The sequence below is a fragment of the Leopardus geoffroyi genome, chromosome B3 (assembly GCF_018350155.1).
Source record: "Leopardus geoffroyi isolate Oge1 chromosome B3, O.geoffroyi_Oge1_pat1.0, whole genome shotgun sequence".
NCBI classification, from domain to species: domain Eukaryota; kingdom Metazoa; phylum Chordata; class Mammalia; order Carnivora; family Felidae; genus Leopardus; species Leopardus geoffroyi.
In genome coordinates this window covers 113,072,693-113,086,476 of record NC_059337.1, presented here as the reverse complement: position 1 = coordinate 113,086,476, position 13,784 = coordinate 113,072,693, and the positions used below count along the sequence as shown (strand labels likewise).

At 31.8% G+C, this 13,784-nt stretch overlaps 1 protein-coding gene across 23 annotated transcripts in view; it reads right to left on the bottom strand.

Moving 5' to 3' along the window:
* Positions 1–13,784, bottom strand: part of GPHN (gephyrin) — a 631,205-nt gene that overhangs the window by 189,102 nt on the left and 428,319 nt on the right. For 8 of the 23 annotated variants that reach the window (XM_045451293.1, XM_045451291.1, XM_045451285.1 and 5 more), the window contains 2 exons: positions 9,210–9,266; positions 6,896–6,967 (listed from right to left, as the gene is read on the bottom strand). The exons of 7 other annotated variants lie outside the window; for them this stretch is intronic. In XM_045451293.1, coding sequence (XP_045307249.1) covers positions 6,896–6,967; positions 9,210–9,266 — 129 coding nt within the window. Of the gene's footprint in view, positions 1–540; positions 583–6,895; positions 6,968–9,209; positions 9,267–13,784 lie in introns of all 23 variants that reach the window. 8 more of the 23 variants (XM_045451286.1, XM_045451292.1, XM_045451295.1 and 5 more) reach the window with 2 other exon arrangements.

Genomic DNA, 13,784 nt, shown 5'->3' with positions numbered 1-13,784 from the left:
TATTTTCCTGAGTAACCTAATCAGTTTTTAAAAAGGAATAAATCTTCCATTTTATACAAAAATAGGGGAATCATATTAATTTTTCATTTAATAGACAATTTGGGATGCTGTGTCTATGGTTAATGGGACAAGATTGTCACTTATGTAATGTAAATCTTCAGCTACCAGAGAGACTTAGGCCTGAAAACCAAAATCTTTGTCTTTAGCCAATATTAGTTTAATAACAAATTACCTGGCTCAAAGAAATTTTTATGGAATTAAGGTGGTGGTAACAATCAAGTTGGCTGTTCAGACTTTAACCATTTCGACATGATACAGTGACTGCTAAAAAAAAAAAAGTTAACTTAGAAAACAGTACAGTATAAAAATATTGAAATTTCCTCCTAAAACAGCTAACTTTTCCCTTTTGGTACCCTCATCCCTTTCAGCCAAGTGCAAAGTGCAAGGCAAAATAAATTAAGGCAAAAGGAAAATAAAATAAGAAAAATGGTGAGGGCGAGCATGTTGTTGACCATGTAAGATAACACGTGCAAAGTATACCTCAGATACACTATAAGTAGATGAGCACGAGGGAAGCCGAGCCTGGTTTTGCAGTGGGGAAAAGAAAACACTGTTAAAGAGGAAGTGATAGCACAGTAAGGGTCTCAGAAGATTAGATGGCTCCATCACGAACACATTTGTCAGGTAACAAGATAGCCTTATAAGCAAACACTTGAGTTTGAAATCTCAAGGGTCAAGCTATTTGAGGAGAATCTTGTGATATAAAAATACCTGGCTTAAAAAAAAAGAAAAAAGTCTGTGACAGAGATGACTCCCTCTGATCAGATCTGGTATGATTTTACTGAGAAGATGTTCATTTAAGGTTAATTGGAAAGCAGAACACTGGTCATTTTTCTCCTAAGGTACTACACTGATCTTCATTGGTTTATTAACATTGGCAAACTATATGTGACGTTATTTATAGAATGAGGGCTCTATTGTACATCTTCCTATTGTTTTTTAAAGAGGGCACCAAAGCCAGCTCAGTATTCTGACTCTCATGTGCTGTTCCTATTATTCCATTCACAGTATTACTGAACATTCATATATATGTCCATGTGATATATTAATATATATATCAATAAAAACACCATAAAAACATAAAAACTGAAACACAAATTCTTATCTAGACCTTTTATCAGAATGTTTCATTGATCTTTTAAAATAGCTATTTTATACTCAAAACCATGTTTAATCTTCATGATTTGAGCTGATAATTTTCTGCCTTGTTCTTACTTTCTAGGTTGTCACACTGCTATGGTCATTTCTCTGGCGTCTTCTTTCATTAGGTTGTACAATGCCACGTGAGGTAAATTATTAAGTATGCAGTTTTGAGTTACAAATTCTTCATTAAGTTCCAAAATGCAAACTTAGGGTGGGGAAATGAAAGTATAGAAGATGACATAGTGGAGAAATCAGAAATGCTCTTATTATCTGATTTGTTCTTTAATTGTATTTCTAGCACCCAGAACAGAAGAATGTAGTAGATGCTCAGTAAGTGTTTAATGAATAAATGAACATACAAACTCTTTTTCTTCTATGTTTAAAAAACTGAACTGTGTGAAATAATGTTGAGAAGATTTTACATTTACCATCATAAAGATTTGTGATCAAATGTTATCACTACCACTTAACGGATTACTTTGAGGTATTTTCTGAAATATGGTCATTATAGACATCTTAAGAAATTGAATCTTTTTTTCCAACCACATACACATCTAATTACACATACACATCTTCAGCAAGGTGCTAGTTCTAACAAAACTTTGCATGTTTGTTCTATCTCCATAACTATATCCATAAAACTGAAAAACTTTATCTTTCATAAACAGTTGGAGTCTTATCTCCCCCTGCTCCCCTCAGTTCTCCATTTTCTGTTACTAGGGAAATTTGTCAAGGAGATCGTTTATTAGTACCTTATTTGTATATTAAAGTCAATTCTGGGAAGAGCAATTTGCAATAAGCATTAAACACGTCACAGTGTGTCATTCCTGCTTCCATGATGTCTTAGGCTACTGTGGGTGATTTTATAAGTATTAGATAAGAACATTTTTGTTCTAAACACAGATAGATTTTTGGTATTCAGTAGAAGTGAAATCTCAGAATTGTATTAGTTAACTTTACACATTAAATACCAAAAGTGAAAGGTAGCAAAATTAGTCTGTTTTCCAAAGAGATAATCCTGAAGTTGATTTACTGTCATCTTTGCCATTATTGTAGTCTGGTCATGTTTATAAGACATACATCATCTACTAAGATGCTCAAGATGTTACATAATTATTATAAATTAAATAGTAAATAAATAGATGTTAATATTTTGAGTAAGTGCCAACACATCAAACAAGGAAGACTTATTAGGAACCTCAAATAAAAATATTCTTCATGTAAGAACCAAAGACAATAAAATTTGCCTAAGAAAGTAGAGTTAACAAACAAACTGATGTTTACTCCTTTAAAAGCTACTGAATATTTAAGGACTAATCAATGTTGTAGCTGTTCTTCCTTTCTTCAAAGTTGGCTGACTTAATGCAGATGCCTTTTAGATAGTTAAGTGTCATATATTAAGATATGACATAGTTGATCATGTCAGGGTGTCTTTACCAGTTGCACAAAATTTCCTATAGACAGGATGATTTTAGGTACATTTAAATAGGAGAAACCAAAAGTTGGTCTCCAGGGGAAAGATCTTTAATGAAACATAATGAAGTAAAAACAGAAAAAAAGCAGAGTAAGCAAAAACACTCTAAAAACGCCTTTTAAAAAAGTTTGAGAGCAAGATTGGAACATATCTTTACACCCTAAATTTCTGTAGAGGCCTCCTCAAACAAGAGGAATTTATAATCTATATTTGCAGAAGAATAAAAAAGTAAAGGTGGAAGATCAGGGTATCAACTCTTTTAGACAGATATTATTCTGGGCAGAATAATCTGAAACCATCCCCAGAAAAATGAGCAGCTCTCCTTTCCTCAAGCTCTAAAATGAAGATAAGTTTACAAAGACTCTATTATAATCATTTCTATGTCCTTGTCATTTTGACACACTAGCCGGTTACAGCAGGTCTTGGTAAACTTTTTCTATAAATAGTCATATAGTAAACATTTCTGACTTTCTGTGCCATATGGTCTTTGCTGCAACTGTTCACCTCTGCTTTTGTACTGTAAAAGCAACCACAGATTATATGCACATGAATGAATATGGCTGTGTTTCAATAAAACTTTATTTTTGGACACTTATATGTTTTGGACACACATATGATTTTCACATGTCATGAAATGACAGTCTTTTGATTTCCCCCCCATCATTTAAAAATGCAAAAAAATCATTCCTAGCTTGTGGGCCCACAAGAGAGAAAAGGATTTGGGCCCAGAAGCTACAGTTTGCTGACCCGTGAGTGATAGCATTAATTTGATGAATATAAAAATGCAAAAAAAAAACCCTCCCAAATAATTTATCAAAAATATAAGAACAAAGACTGGAATAAAATATTGATCTTAAAAAATCTATAAAATCACAACTATCTAATCCATTATTTATATTAGTCCCATTTCCTAGAAGTCTTATTTCAGCATTCAGAAAATCATTCTTCAAAAGACTTATTCCTTTCTGACTTGATTCAGATAGTTTTCTTAAACTTACTAAAAACATAGTCTTATTTTAAGTGATAACTCCTCCCTTAACTTTTTCCACCTCAAATAATACCTTGTCTTTATTTATATTAGCATAGCGAGTACTTGTAATTATCATATTCTTTTTACTTCATAACCGAATTCCTAGGTCACTTATATGCCAATAATCTGTCTTCATAAATCATTTTCCCTTTGATTGTTTGTCAAAGCCTTTAAAAAACTAACATATTTGGTTACCTAAAACCTATCTGTATGTTTGCAGCTCAGTAGAAATTTACCATCACACTGCATACACTGAGAAAATATAAAATTTGTGGTTTTGGTATTTTTACTTCTCTCCTTTCTTTTCTTTCTACTAGTTTTTATTTCATGAACATTTATCTTCTTTTTCTCTGAATATTTTAACACTCAAGCTTTTCAGGGTTCCATCACTCTTTAACTAATTCAACTTTGTAAACTCACTTTGACTTAATTTTGTAAAGTATTAGTTTGTATCATCTTATGTTTCTCAATTCTCAACTCTGTTTATACAGTTTTTCAACTTTAAGCACTACTTTTAATGTTCTTCCTACTAGATTCCTATATTTGATTAAATGTAAAGGTAATTTTTTCCTTTATGTGGGATTTTTCAGTCATTATTCTCAACACATTATTAGTCTAAGGATTTGTAGTAACTTGCAATCATTAAATCAGATAAACTTTGTTTACAAGATGATAATTTGTAAAGCCATGTGATTATAGTTTTATTATTAAAAGTTACTAAAAACTGATTTAGGGTTCTGAATACTTCCACTTTGTACTACATACAGAAAATGATGATACATTTATAATTCCAGAACCTAACACATCCTACTTTTTGCTATAGAAGTGTCAATGTATGATAAAGAAGTACATTTTCATATGATAAATAAATTTTAAAATTATTCCAAAAATTACATCTTAGAATATTCTACCTTATATCATTGATTATCTGTAATAAGTAAGGATGCAGGAATCTTTTCTCTCTAAAATATAACACATAGAACATACAAATTGAAGCGTTAATGATTTAATTAAATCCTTATCCCAAAGATTTGAATGATGTCTCATTTTCCCAAGTAATAATAAAATATTTAAGTACAAACATGGTTCTAATCTTTCATCTTACTGAACTATTTATAAATGTTTCAATGATGTGAAAGGCACCTACATACTTGCTCTTGTGTATAGACGCCTAAAATACATTTTCACAAAATGGAATGGTCATTATATGCCAATTTATCTCATTTTAGAAACAAAATCTGTTTATATAACCTATGCAACTGAGAATAGCTTTATTCTGCTTCTAAGCAACAATTTTTAACATGCAAGGCTTTTTGTAAGGCCTTCTGGGGTAAGGGGATTAAAGGGGAGGAGAGAAACTAAACATTCAGCTCTTTGAAACGCATCTTCTCTGAACTGTCTACAGAAGATACAATTTGACTTTTGATAGTTTTCCTCCAGATACTTTTCTAGTTAATGGGAATCTTAGAATGTTATACCTCATATTCAATCTTATTAGACAAAAAAAAGGTAATCAGAACAAAGTGTGACCCAGTGAAATATAACAAAAGATGAAGACATTGGGGTTAGTCATTATATACTGTATCATGCAGTGTAGGTGTTGAAAAAAAGAAACTGAAAAGTGGCATGATATAACTCAGTTTTTGAAGCCAAAATTTTTAATTTAACCCTAATCTAACACTAACTCCCTTCTATACAGGCCTTAGCAAGTCTCAACTATCTAGTCTTGGTTTGACTGAAAAAGAAAATCACTTCTCATGATTGGTTACAAACAGTATGACACTAAATACATTAATTAATTAATCAGAATTTTTTTTAGGGCTTTCTAGAAGAATATCTAGGTATGTTCAGACTGATTTAATCATAAAATTCTTTTTTTTTTAAGACAGTGGAAGAAATTCTGGGAGTGATTATGGATGATCTTTCAACTTCTAAGAATATGGATAGAAAAGAATGACTGACTCACAAGAAAGTAGAAAAATGAGATACTTGCATTAATTGCTACATCAACTTAACTTAGCAATCAGAATTTAACAATCAGTATTAATAAAAACAAGTTTGTGGTTTAGTAATCAGAAATTTAATATAGAGATATACTTAACTATGTATAGTATATAATTAAAAACAAGCTGAGATATCAGAGAATTATAATATCACTATTATTGTTTATTCTATTCTTTATAAGAAAACTATTATAGCAATATGGATTAAAAGCATGACAATAATCTTGGGAGAAGTGGATCCAGGCCAGGCTAGGATTGATAGAAACTTCTTAAAAAGCATTAGGAATGGGATGTCAGAGTTAAATTGAGCCAGAAATTACTTACTGCACTAATTTAGCTTTTCTTCTGCCATATTTTACATCATAAACCATTTTAGAGATTTTATTTCCATTTTTTTTTGAAAAGATATATTTAGGAGAAGGACCAAGCATTCTGAGTCTGAACTATGGGTCACAAAAAAATACTACTGTTAGTATTATCTATCTGATACATGTATAGTATTGAGTAGCTATAAGGTATTGTTCTCCTTCAGAGTGCTGTCTTGGGTATAATAGCCTTTATCTCAAGTATTTGTAAGATGTTACATGACAGTGAAGATATTTACTGCTTAATTTTTTTTATTTTTAAACAAAAAAAATTTATCATAGCTATTCCCAAAGAGTCCGAGTTAAGAGAAGCCTATTAATTCAGAAGAAAATGTGTCTACTTGCTAGATTACCTATGATGATATTCTAACATTGATCATTTTCCTTGATAACTGAAATTGAATTATTAAGGATCTGGCACTTGGATCCAGCCAATAATTTATAATCCTGCTGACATATCCCACAAGGGGCAGAACACAGTCAATGGAAAAGCTCCAAATGAAGTCTCATAAAAAGTCTCAGAAAATTATACAATTGTATAAGAAACATAAATTTTGAAAAGAATTTTTATTTTGCATTGGAGCCAAAATGTTATTAAATCAACTTCAGTGTTAGTGTGACTTGCGTGTCCTCTACCCTGCCAATTTAATCTTTATTTCATAAACGTGAGCATGAAGCTGCAGCTAGAAAAGGAAGAGAGAGATAGGGAGAAAAGAGACAGAAAGTAAAAAAGATGGAGATGAGAGGACAAACCAATCAGATTTGGAATTACCAGTCAGCAGAAGTTTAGGAAAAAAAAAATCACCGAGTGAAATCGTACATTTACTCTGAGAGAGTATCCTTTCACATTGCCTTCTAGGTGATCTCTGAGCTCCTCCAGCTTTCGATGGAGCTACATGTAAACATCAGAAAATGAATTGAAAAAGCAACTTGTTCTCTTTCCAGTTTTCCTTTTTCCTTTTAAAAATAAGATCACAGCATTATACATTTCTCACTGCCTTTGGCAAACATTTCAAAACATTAAAGATCTTTGTATAACAGAAGAATACATGTTCAATAACCTATGACTAGGAAGCCAACGTTTTATTTTAATTATAGCATCTTTTTTCCCCAAAGTGTTAGAGTAAATAAATAAATAAATACTATAACTATCCTTATAATTCCTTAGAGATTCACTTTAAAATTTTCTATTTGGTAGAAATGTGGAATAAAAATACTTAAAAATTATGAAATTTGTCTTTCTTTCCCAAACACATTTTTTGATTTAAGGCTGAATGAATACATATTAAAGCAAATTGATTGAACCCTAACGTGTATCTTTTTTTCTTATACATATATATGTGTATATACATAATCATACTGTACATACACTTAAAAATAATAAGCACACAATTATAACTTGAAGTTCTATACAGCCAAAAGCCGAATTTAGAGATAATTAAACACACACACACTTGCACACACAATCCAATTTATAGCAGATGGTGCTGCACTTACAGATGCCATTTTATCTTTATTTCACTATCAATAATTCCTAAAAAGTTATGTCACACTGTACCTTTTCGCTTGAATCTGACTCATAATCCATTAGGCTAAACAATAGTGGACTTATCTTCCCTTAAAGACAAAGGTAAAATATGATACCTCACAAGAGACAGTGAGGAATGCTACTGATACATCATTGGGATGCATAAACTTGTATTTTTTTTACTGAATAATTTTAACCTGCCTTGATTTTGAAACAGGCATATAATCAACACTTCCCATCCCCTCTCGTTATCCTTAGTGAAAAAAACATAAAAAAAAACCCAACCAACCAAACAAAAAACCCCCCACAACAAATCACTACCCAGTATACAGCAGCGTCAGAAACAGAGAAGATGGCTTGTCTGGAATAAAGGACACAAACATACAGACACACCTTCATCCATGTGCACTCATGTGTGTGCACACACACAAATAAATAAACGACAACAAAAAAAGTAAAATTAAGAAGGCAGAAGAGGCAAGGAGAAGAAGGAGTGCAGAAATTAGTGCTTCATAAATTGTTAAATGAAAATGAAGGGGAGGTGTATAAAATTTTGAATTGACTTAATATTAGGCCTTAAGGTAGTTAATTGAATTTTGAGACACCCCAATGCAGTGAACTGTCTGTCATTTTGATTAACAGTTACTAATGCTGTTAGGACAAATGGGACTGAGAGATACAAGTAGTGGTTAATTTGGGGGGAAATTCCTCTGCACATTTTTAAAATTCAGCAAATTTTCTATCTTGCATTTATGGTGGCAGCATTAAAAGTGATCAATGACTATGTCTTTGTTTCTAAAGGGTGATAACTGGCTTACCTTTTCATTGTGATTGAATGTTAGAGTATCGAGTGCCCAAGATACATTGACCAAATAGATATTTAAGAACTAGCAAATGGGACCATCAGATCAGAAATCTTTGAGCTGTGTATTAGCAGATTACATACACAAATGGGCAAACATTTGGATATATATTAGTTTCCACTGATTGTTATATAAATTTTTTAATTGAAAAAAAAAAAAAAACCAAATGGGATTAAAAGTGTTTAAATACTATTAGCTATACATGAGCCCATTACACCAGCATCATATAAAATTCCTTTTCTAATTCTTAAGATTCATTATATATAACAAATGTTACTATCTCATAATAGTTATTTTTCTGGTATGAACTACAAATGGTAATGACACTAAAATAAAATTTAGTTACTTTTTATAAAAAAAGCAAAAAGGGGAGATAATATTCTGAAAATAAATATTAGTTCTCTGTGTAAGAGGAACTTAACACATAGTCAGTGACATCAGTCAGAGGAACGGTTTACTCTAGAACCCCAAATTATAGGCACCTGTAATGAGACAGTTGCCCTTTCTCTTGTTTGTGGTGCCATTCAAAGCTAGTTATTTGGCAGCTTGCCTTCAGCTGGTTGCTCTATGTGCAGCTGAAACAAACAAAAAAAAAATGACCCAACAGCCAATAAAAATATTAAAATAAAAAAATGGGATGGTGAAAAATGGAAAAAGCCCCCTTCCTCCCACCACCCTCCAAAAAGGAAGAAGTGTAGGCTATAGACGAAATCTTGCCAAAAAAATGTTAGAAACATATTTACTTTGAGGGATCCAACTCTACTAGCAACTCCTTTGCTTTCATCCGGCCGTCTAATTTGCTACAATGAGGGAAGATGGGTAAAAAAGACAGAATAAAGAAAAAGTGAACTTAAAAAATTTTCTACACATTAGTAATACATGCAAAACATCAATCGACTCTTTGAGGTACCTCTTAGGATGCCAAGGAGTTAACTAACCCAGAGGCTATATGACATGCTCTGCAAATAGGCTGGTTACTAGAATTCAGTCTTTATTATAGCACTATTCTTGAGATTAGGAAACGGGCACTTACTTTTGGTTATCTTGGGGACTTCTGATGTAGCAGTTTCTGGAGTAGTGTTACATTTGCATTTGGTTTACGAAAAACAAAAAATTACAAATATACCTATGCAGAGAACTTTGTCTCTTTAAGGATTATAGTGTTTATTCCATTATAATATCAGAAACATCAATGGTATGACTAGAAACATGAGTGTTCCCTAACTGGAAAGATCAGTTCCAACAAGCACCATTCTTGGTAGGTGACAGAGTGACGCTCCTCTGCTTGCTGACCCAAGTGCTGAGGTTGTTCAGCTGTAACTGAGATTCCCAATTAAACAATTGTGCTGCCCAACCAGAAAATTTTAATGCCAGACCAATGTTAAATACATCTGCTCCCTCAAAACTGTCTGTTATTTCAGTTAAATTTTCCTTTTGGGTAAGATAGAGAAAACTAAAACTGCCATTTTAAAAACTGGTTTCACTTTAAATGAGAAAAGGAAGATTCTCAACACAAAGTGTTTCATTTGATGAGGTACAAATTAGAATTTTTTTTTTTTGCTTTTTTATAGAGCTGTAACAAGAACTAATATTTGGTTAGAGAGGAAGATAAACAAAAAAAGTAGAGATGAAGGGTGAGGAAGCTTCAGACCAAGTGTTTTTACACTATGGGTTCCTATGCGTGCAGAATGATGGTTTCCATTCAGACCAGCATAGGTCAAGTTAGCTATGCTGGCTAGACGCTCGTGTGTGTGTGTGTGTGTGTGTGTGTGTGTGTGTGTGTGTGTGTGTTTGTTTTTTTGTTTTGGGAGATGGTAGAGGAAGCATCGATGTGATGCCAGGTTCCAAGTGTTAAAGTCCTCAGGAAAAATAAGACACCTGACCATGCTACAAAATTCTATTTCCTGGAGTCAGGCTGTAGATTATCTTATCCCTTTTAGGACACCACTGATAGCATATGGAGCCTGCTTAGGAATAATACTGAGAAAATGGAATTTTCATTTTGAAAAAAAGCATCATGGTACATAAGAATTATAACAACTTTTGGTTTTACTTGATATAGTTTTTACTAATGCTTCAGCATTAACTAAACATTATACACAAAAGATAATCACCAATGCTCATTCTTCTTGGTCAAACAGAATTCTCAAAATTAGAAACAATGAATACTAATTAGAATGGCAACACTGTAAGAGAGGGCTTCTGAATGGGCAGGGTACTTATAATATCTAGTCCTTCTCTTGTGCTATTTTCTTTGGTCTTAGAGAATATCTTTATACCAAAAGCTGTTTCCCATTTTAAGTGGAGACTCACAATATCTTGATTATAAACTAGGTAATTTCCTATAAAAAATATAAATTCTAATGCCCCATGCTGCTTTCTGAAAACTTTTAGAAGCTATGAAGACGTTCAGAATTGTTACCCAGTAACAAGTGAATACCATTTTCTATACAGTGTTTTATTTCTAGAAGGCTTAAAATTACATCAATTCCGGCAACATGAAGTATCTTTTCAAGGTTATTTGTTAATAACAAATCTAGGAACAATACCCACAGTTCCTGACTTCTAGTTTAAGGTTGTATTCCCTTTATAGGCGTGGAAATAAAAGGGCTGGAAAAAAATTGATGCTTATAAGAAGATGTATATGTATATATATGCCTCTGCCTGACTTGTGTGTATCTGTTTCTCCATTGATGGAAGAAATTTTATGTTACTGTATTTATTTATGGAAGAAATTTTTCCTCAACCATTTCAGTTCCAAATGCAAGTGCAATTACCAAAACTTAATGAGTTATAAGAAAGGATAGCCACCCGTGAACTCTAAGTGTAAAAAATAGACTATAATACCAATTGAAACAAAGATTTTTGGGAGTAGACAGCTCAACTGTCAATGCTTGACATCAATTTTCTGTATATAAGTCTGACTGTAAATTTAGACTATCACAAGAGGAAGACTTCAGAAAACCAATGTGGTTATTATCAAAGCCAGAGTGGTTGTAATTCAAGTGTCATGTGATTATTTTTGTGGCTCCTGAACCAGGTATAATAGCTAATACTGAAAAACTTCAGAAAGAATTTTTAAAAGTATGTCTCATAAACTAAAATTTGAGAACTAGAGAAAAGTCACATCAATAGATCTTAAAGTTTAATACTCTCATTTATTCTAGTCAACCCTTGATCATCAATTGATGGAATAGTATAAATAAAAGAAATTCATAGCTAATCCAAATGCCTGACTGTCATTTTTCTTTGACAATAATTTAAAAGTAATCACAAAAGATTATCATTTGGATGAAATAAATTACTTTAGTCTTCATGATAATTGTAAGAGCCTCACATCATTAGCTAATTTTACGTATATTTGCCTACGAGGCTAAACATTTTGCATCAGTAGTAACTAAGAGGAGTAAACTGCAAATATTTATATTACATATAGGATCACTGCAACATAAATGAAGTTTCACAATTGGATGGAAAGAATTGCGGGGATTATGATTGGTTAATATTATTAGTGTATATATATTAAAAATTAAAAAGTAGTAAAACAAAAAATGTTATCCCTAATAATTTTTCTACCCTGAAGAAAACCTTTTTATAAGCGTTTCACTGAGATTTCAAAAGATACAAATCAGAGGATCAAAACCATTTCAATTTTCTATTGAGCCTCTCAGCTAGAATATATTTAACAAAATATCTATTGAAAATAGTCTGAAAATATTGCAGTGTATCACCTCTTTTGCAACCTTTTGGGAATCTTTCTTCAGAGATTGATTACTGAGGAATCTATCCGCAAGGATCAATTACCAGGATGTGGCGTGTAAAAGCAGTGAAATGACTCTGCTATTTGTATTTACCTTTTTTTATGAGTTTGAATTCTAGAAATATCGTGCAACAGAAGAAACTGTCTGGATGCTAATACAATATGGGTTGTTGATTACCTTTGATTTAGTCCAATTCTCCAAACCTGAGTTCACTGTAAGATCATTTCCACTGTTAACAAGATAGAAAATTACCCCATCCCACCTTTACCTCTCTTGCCAACAATAAGTAGTTGTAAACGTTATATTTGTACTAAAGCAAATATGTAGATTTCGGCAAAGAAACCCAACTTTATATTAATTTTTAAAATAAAATATAAAACTTGAAAGACATTTTAGGCTTGTAAAAACCGTATTGTTATATGCCCGTATCCCTGGGTGTATGTATTCACACTTCTCTTTAGTTACTATAGATTTGTGAAAAAATTTGAGAAAAGATTTTATATTTTCTGGGTTTGAACTCTGATTTAGAGAGGTTAGGGGCTTTCTGAAGACATATCAATTAAAAAAAGCTCAGCTACTCTTAAATTCTTTCTCAGGTCTTTTCATTAAACTTAGACTTTCATGGACTTAGACTTTTATGGACTTTTTATGGAATGCCTAATGTAGTTCTTCCCTCTTTTTCTCATGATATATTTTATATTGACTTGAATTAAAACTGCATAGATTAAACATATTTCCTTTTTTTTTTGTCCTAGGAACTGAAGTGCTGTATTTTTAGAATTACCTAATTTACGTTCAGAACTACCCCAAGAAACAAATATTTCTAACCCTACTTTATTTTGCTACTTTTTAAAGTATGGGTATCATTGAGAGGAAATAAAACTTCTGTCTTAGAAATTATCTTCTAACCAATACCACTTAGTATATATTGGTACAGTTATAGATTGTTTCTGGTAGTTATGATTTGGAAATTTTTAAAAATGTTTTACTTTAGAGCTCAAAATTTAAACACACTCTTGTAAAGAAATATTTTTTAGGATCTAGTTAATAGTTCAATTCACTGCATTTCAGCTCTGTTGTTTCATCATAAAACAATTTGGTTTCATATGTGATTTACTGTGGTAAAGTAAAAAAGAGGGAAGGAAGAAATGTAAGTAAGATAAGTTATAATTATGTGTCAAGGAAAAAGAAATACTTCAATGCATTTCTGGAGAAAAGCAATATGATTATGAATTAAACCAATAAAAGGCTGCAAAGGTTAATGAAGAAATGAGAAATCAAAAATCAGAATCTTGTTAGCAAGACACAGATCCACCAACCTCTTCCCTAAAAAAATTTTTATCCTTAGGAAATCCTTTATTTTCAAGGATCTGATTTCTTATGGTATATTAACATTTGAAATGATTTATTTATAGTTTATTATGGATTTAAATTTTGATCTTTAAGTTTCTATAATAGCTTTGATTCTAAAACAATCTATACAAAATTAGATTTTTAAGCAAGTTATTTCCTGCCAGAGCATAATGCAATTCATGTTTTTTCCAAAATTTTTATCTC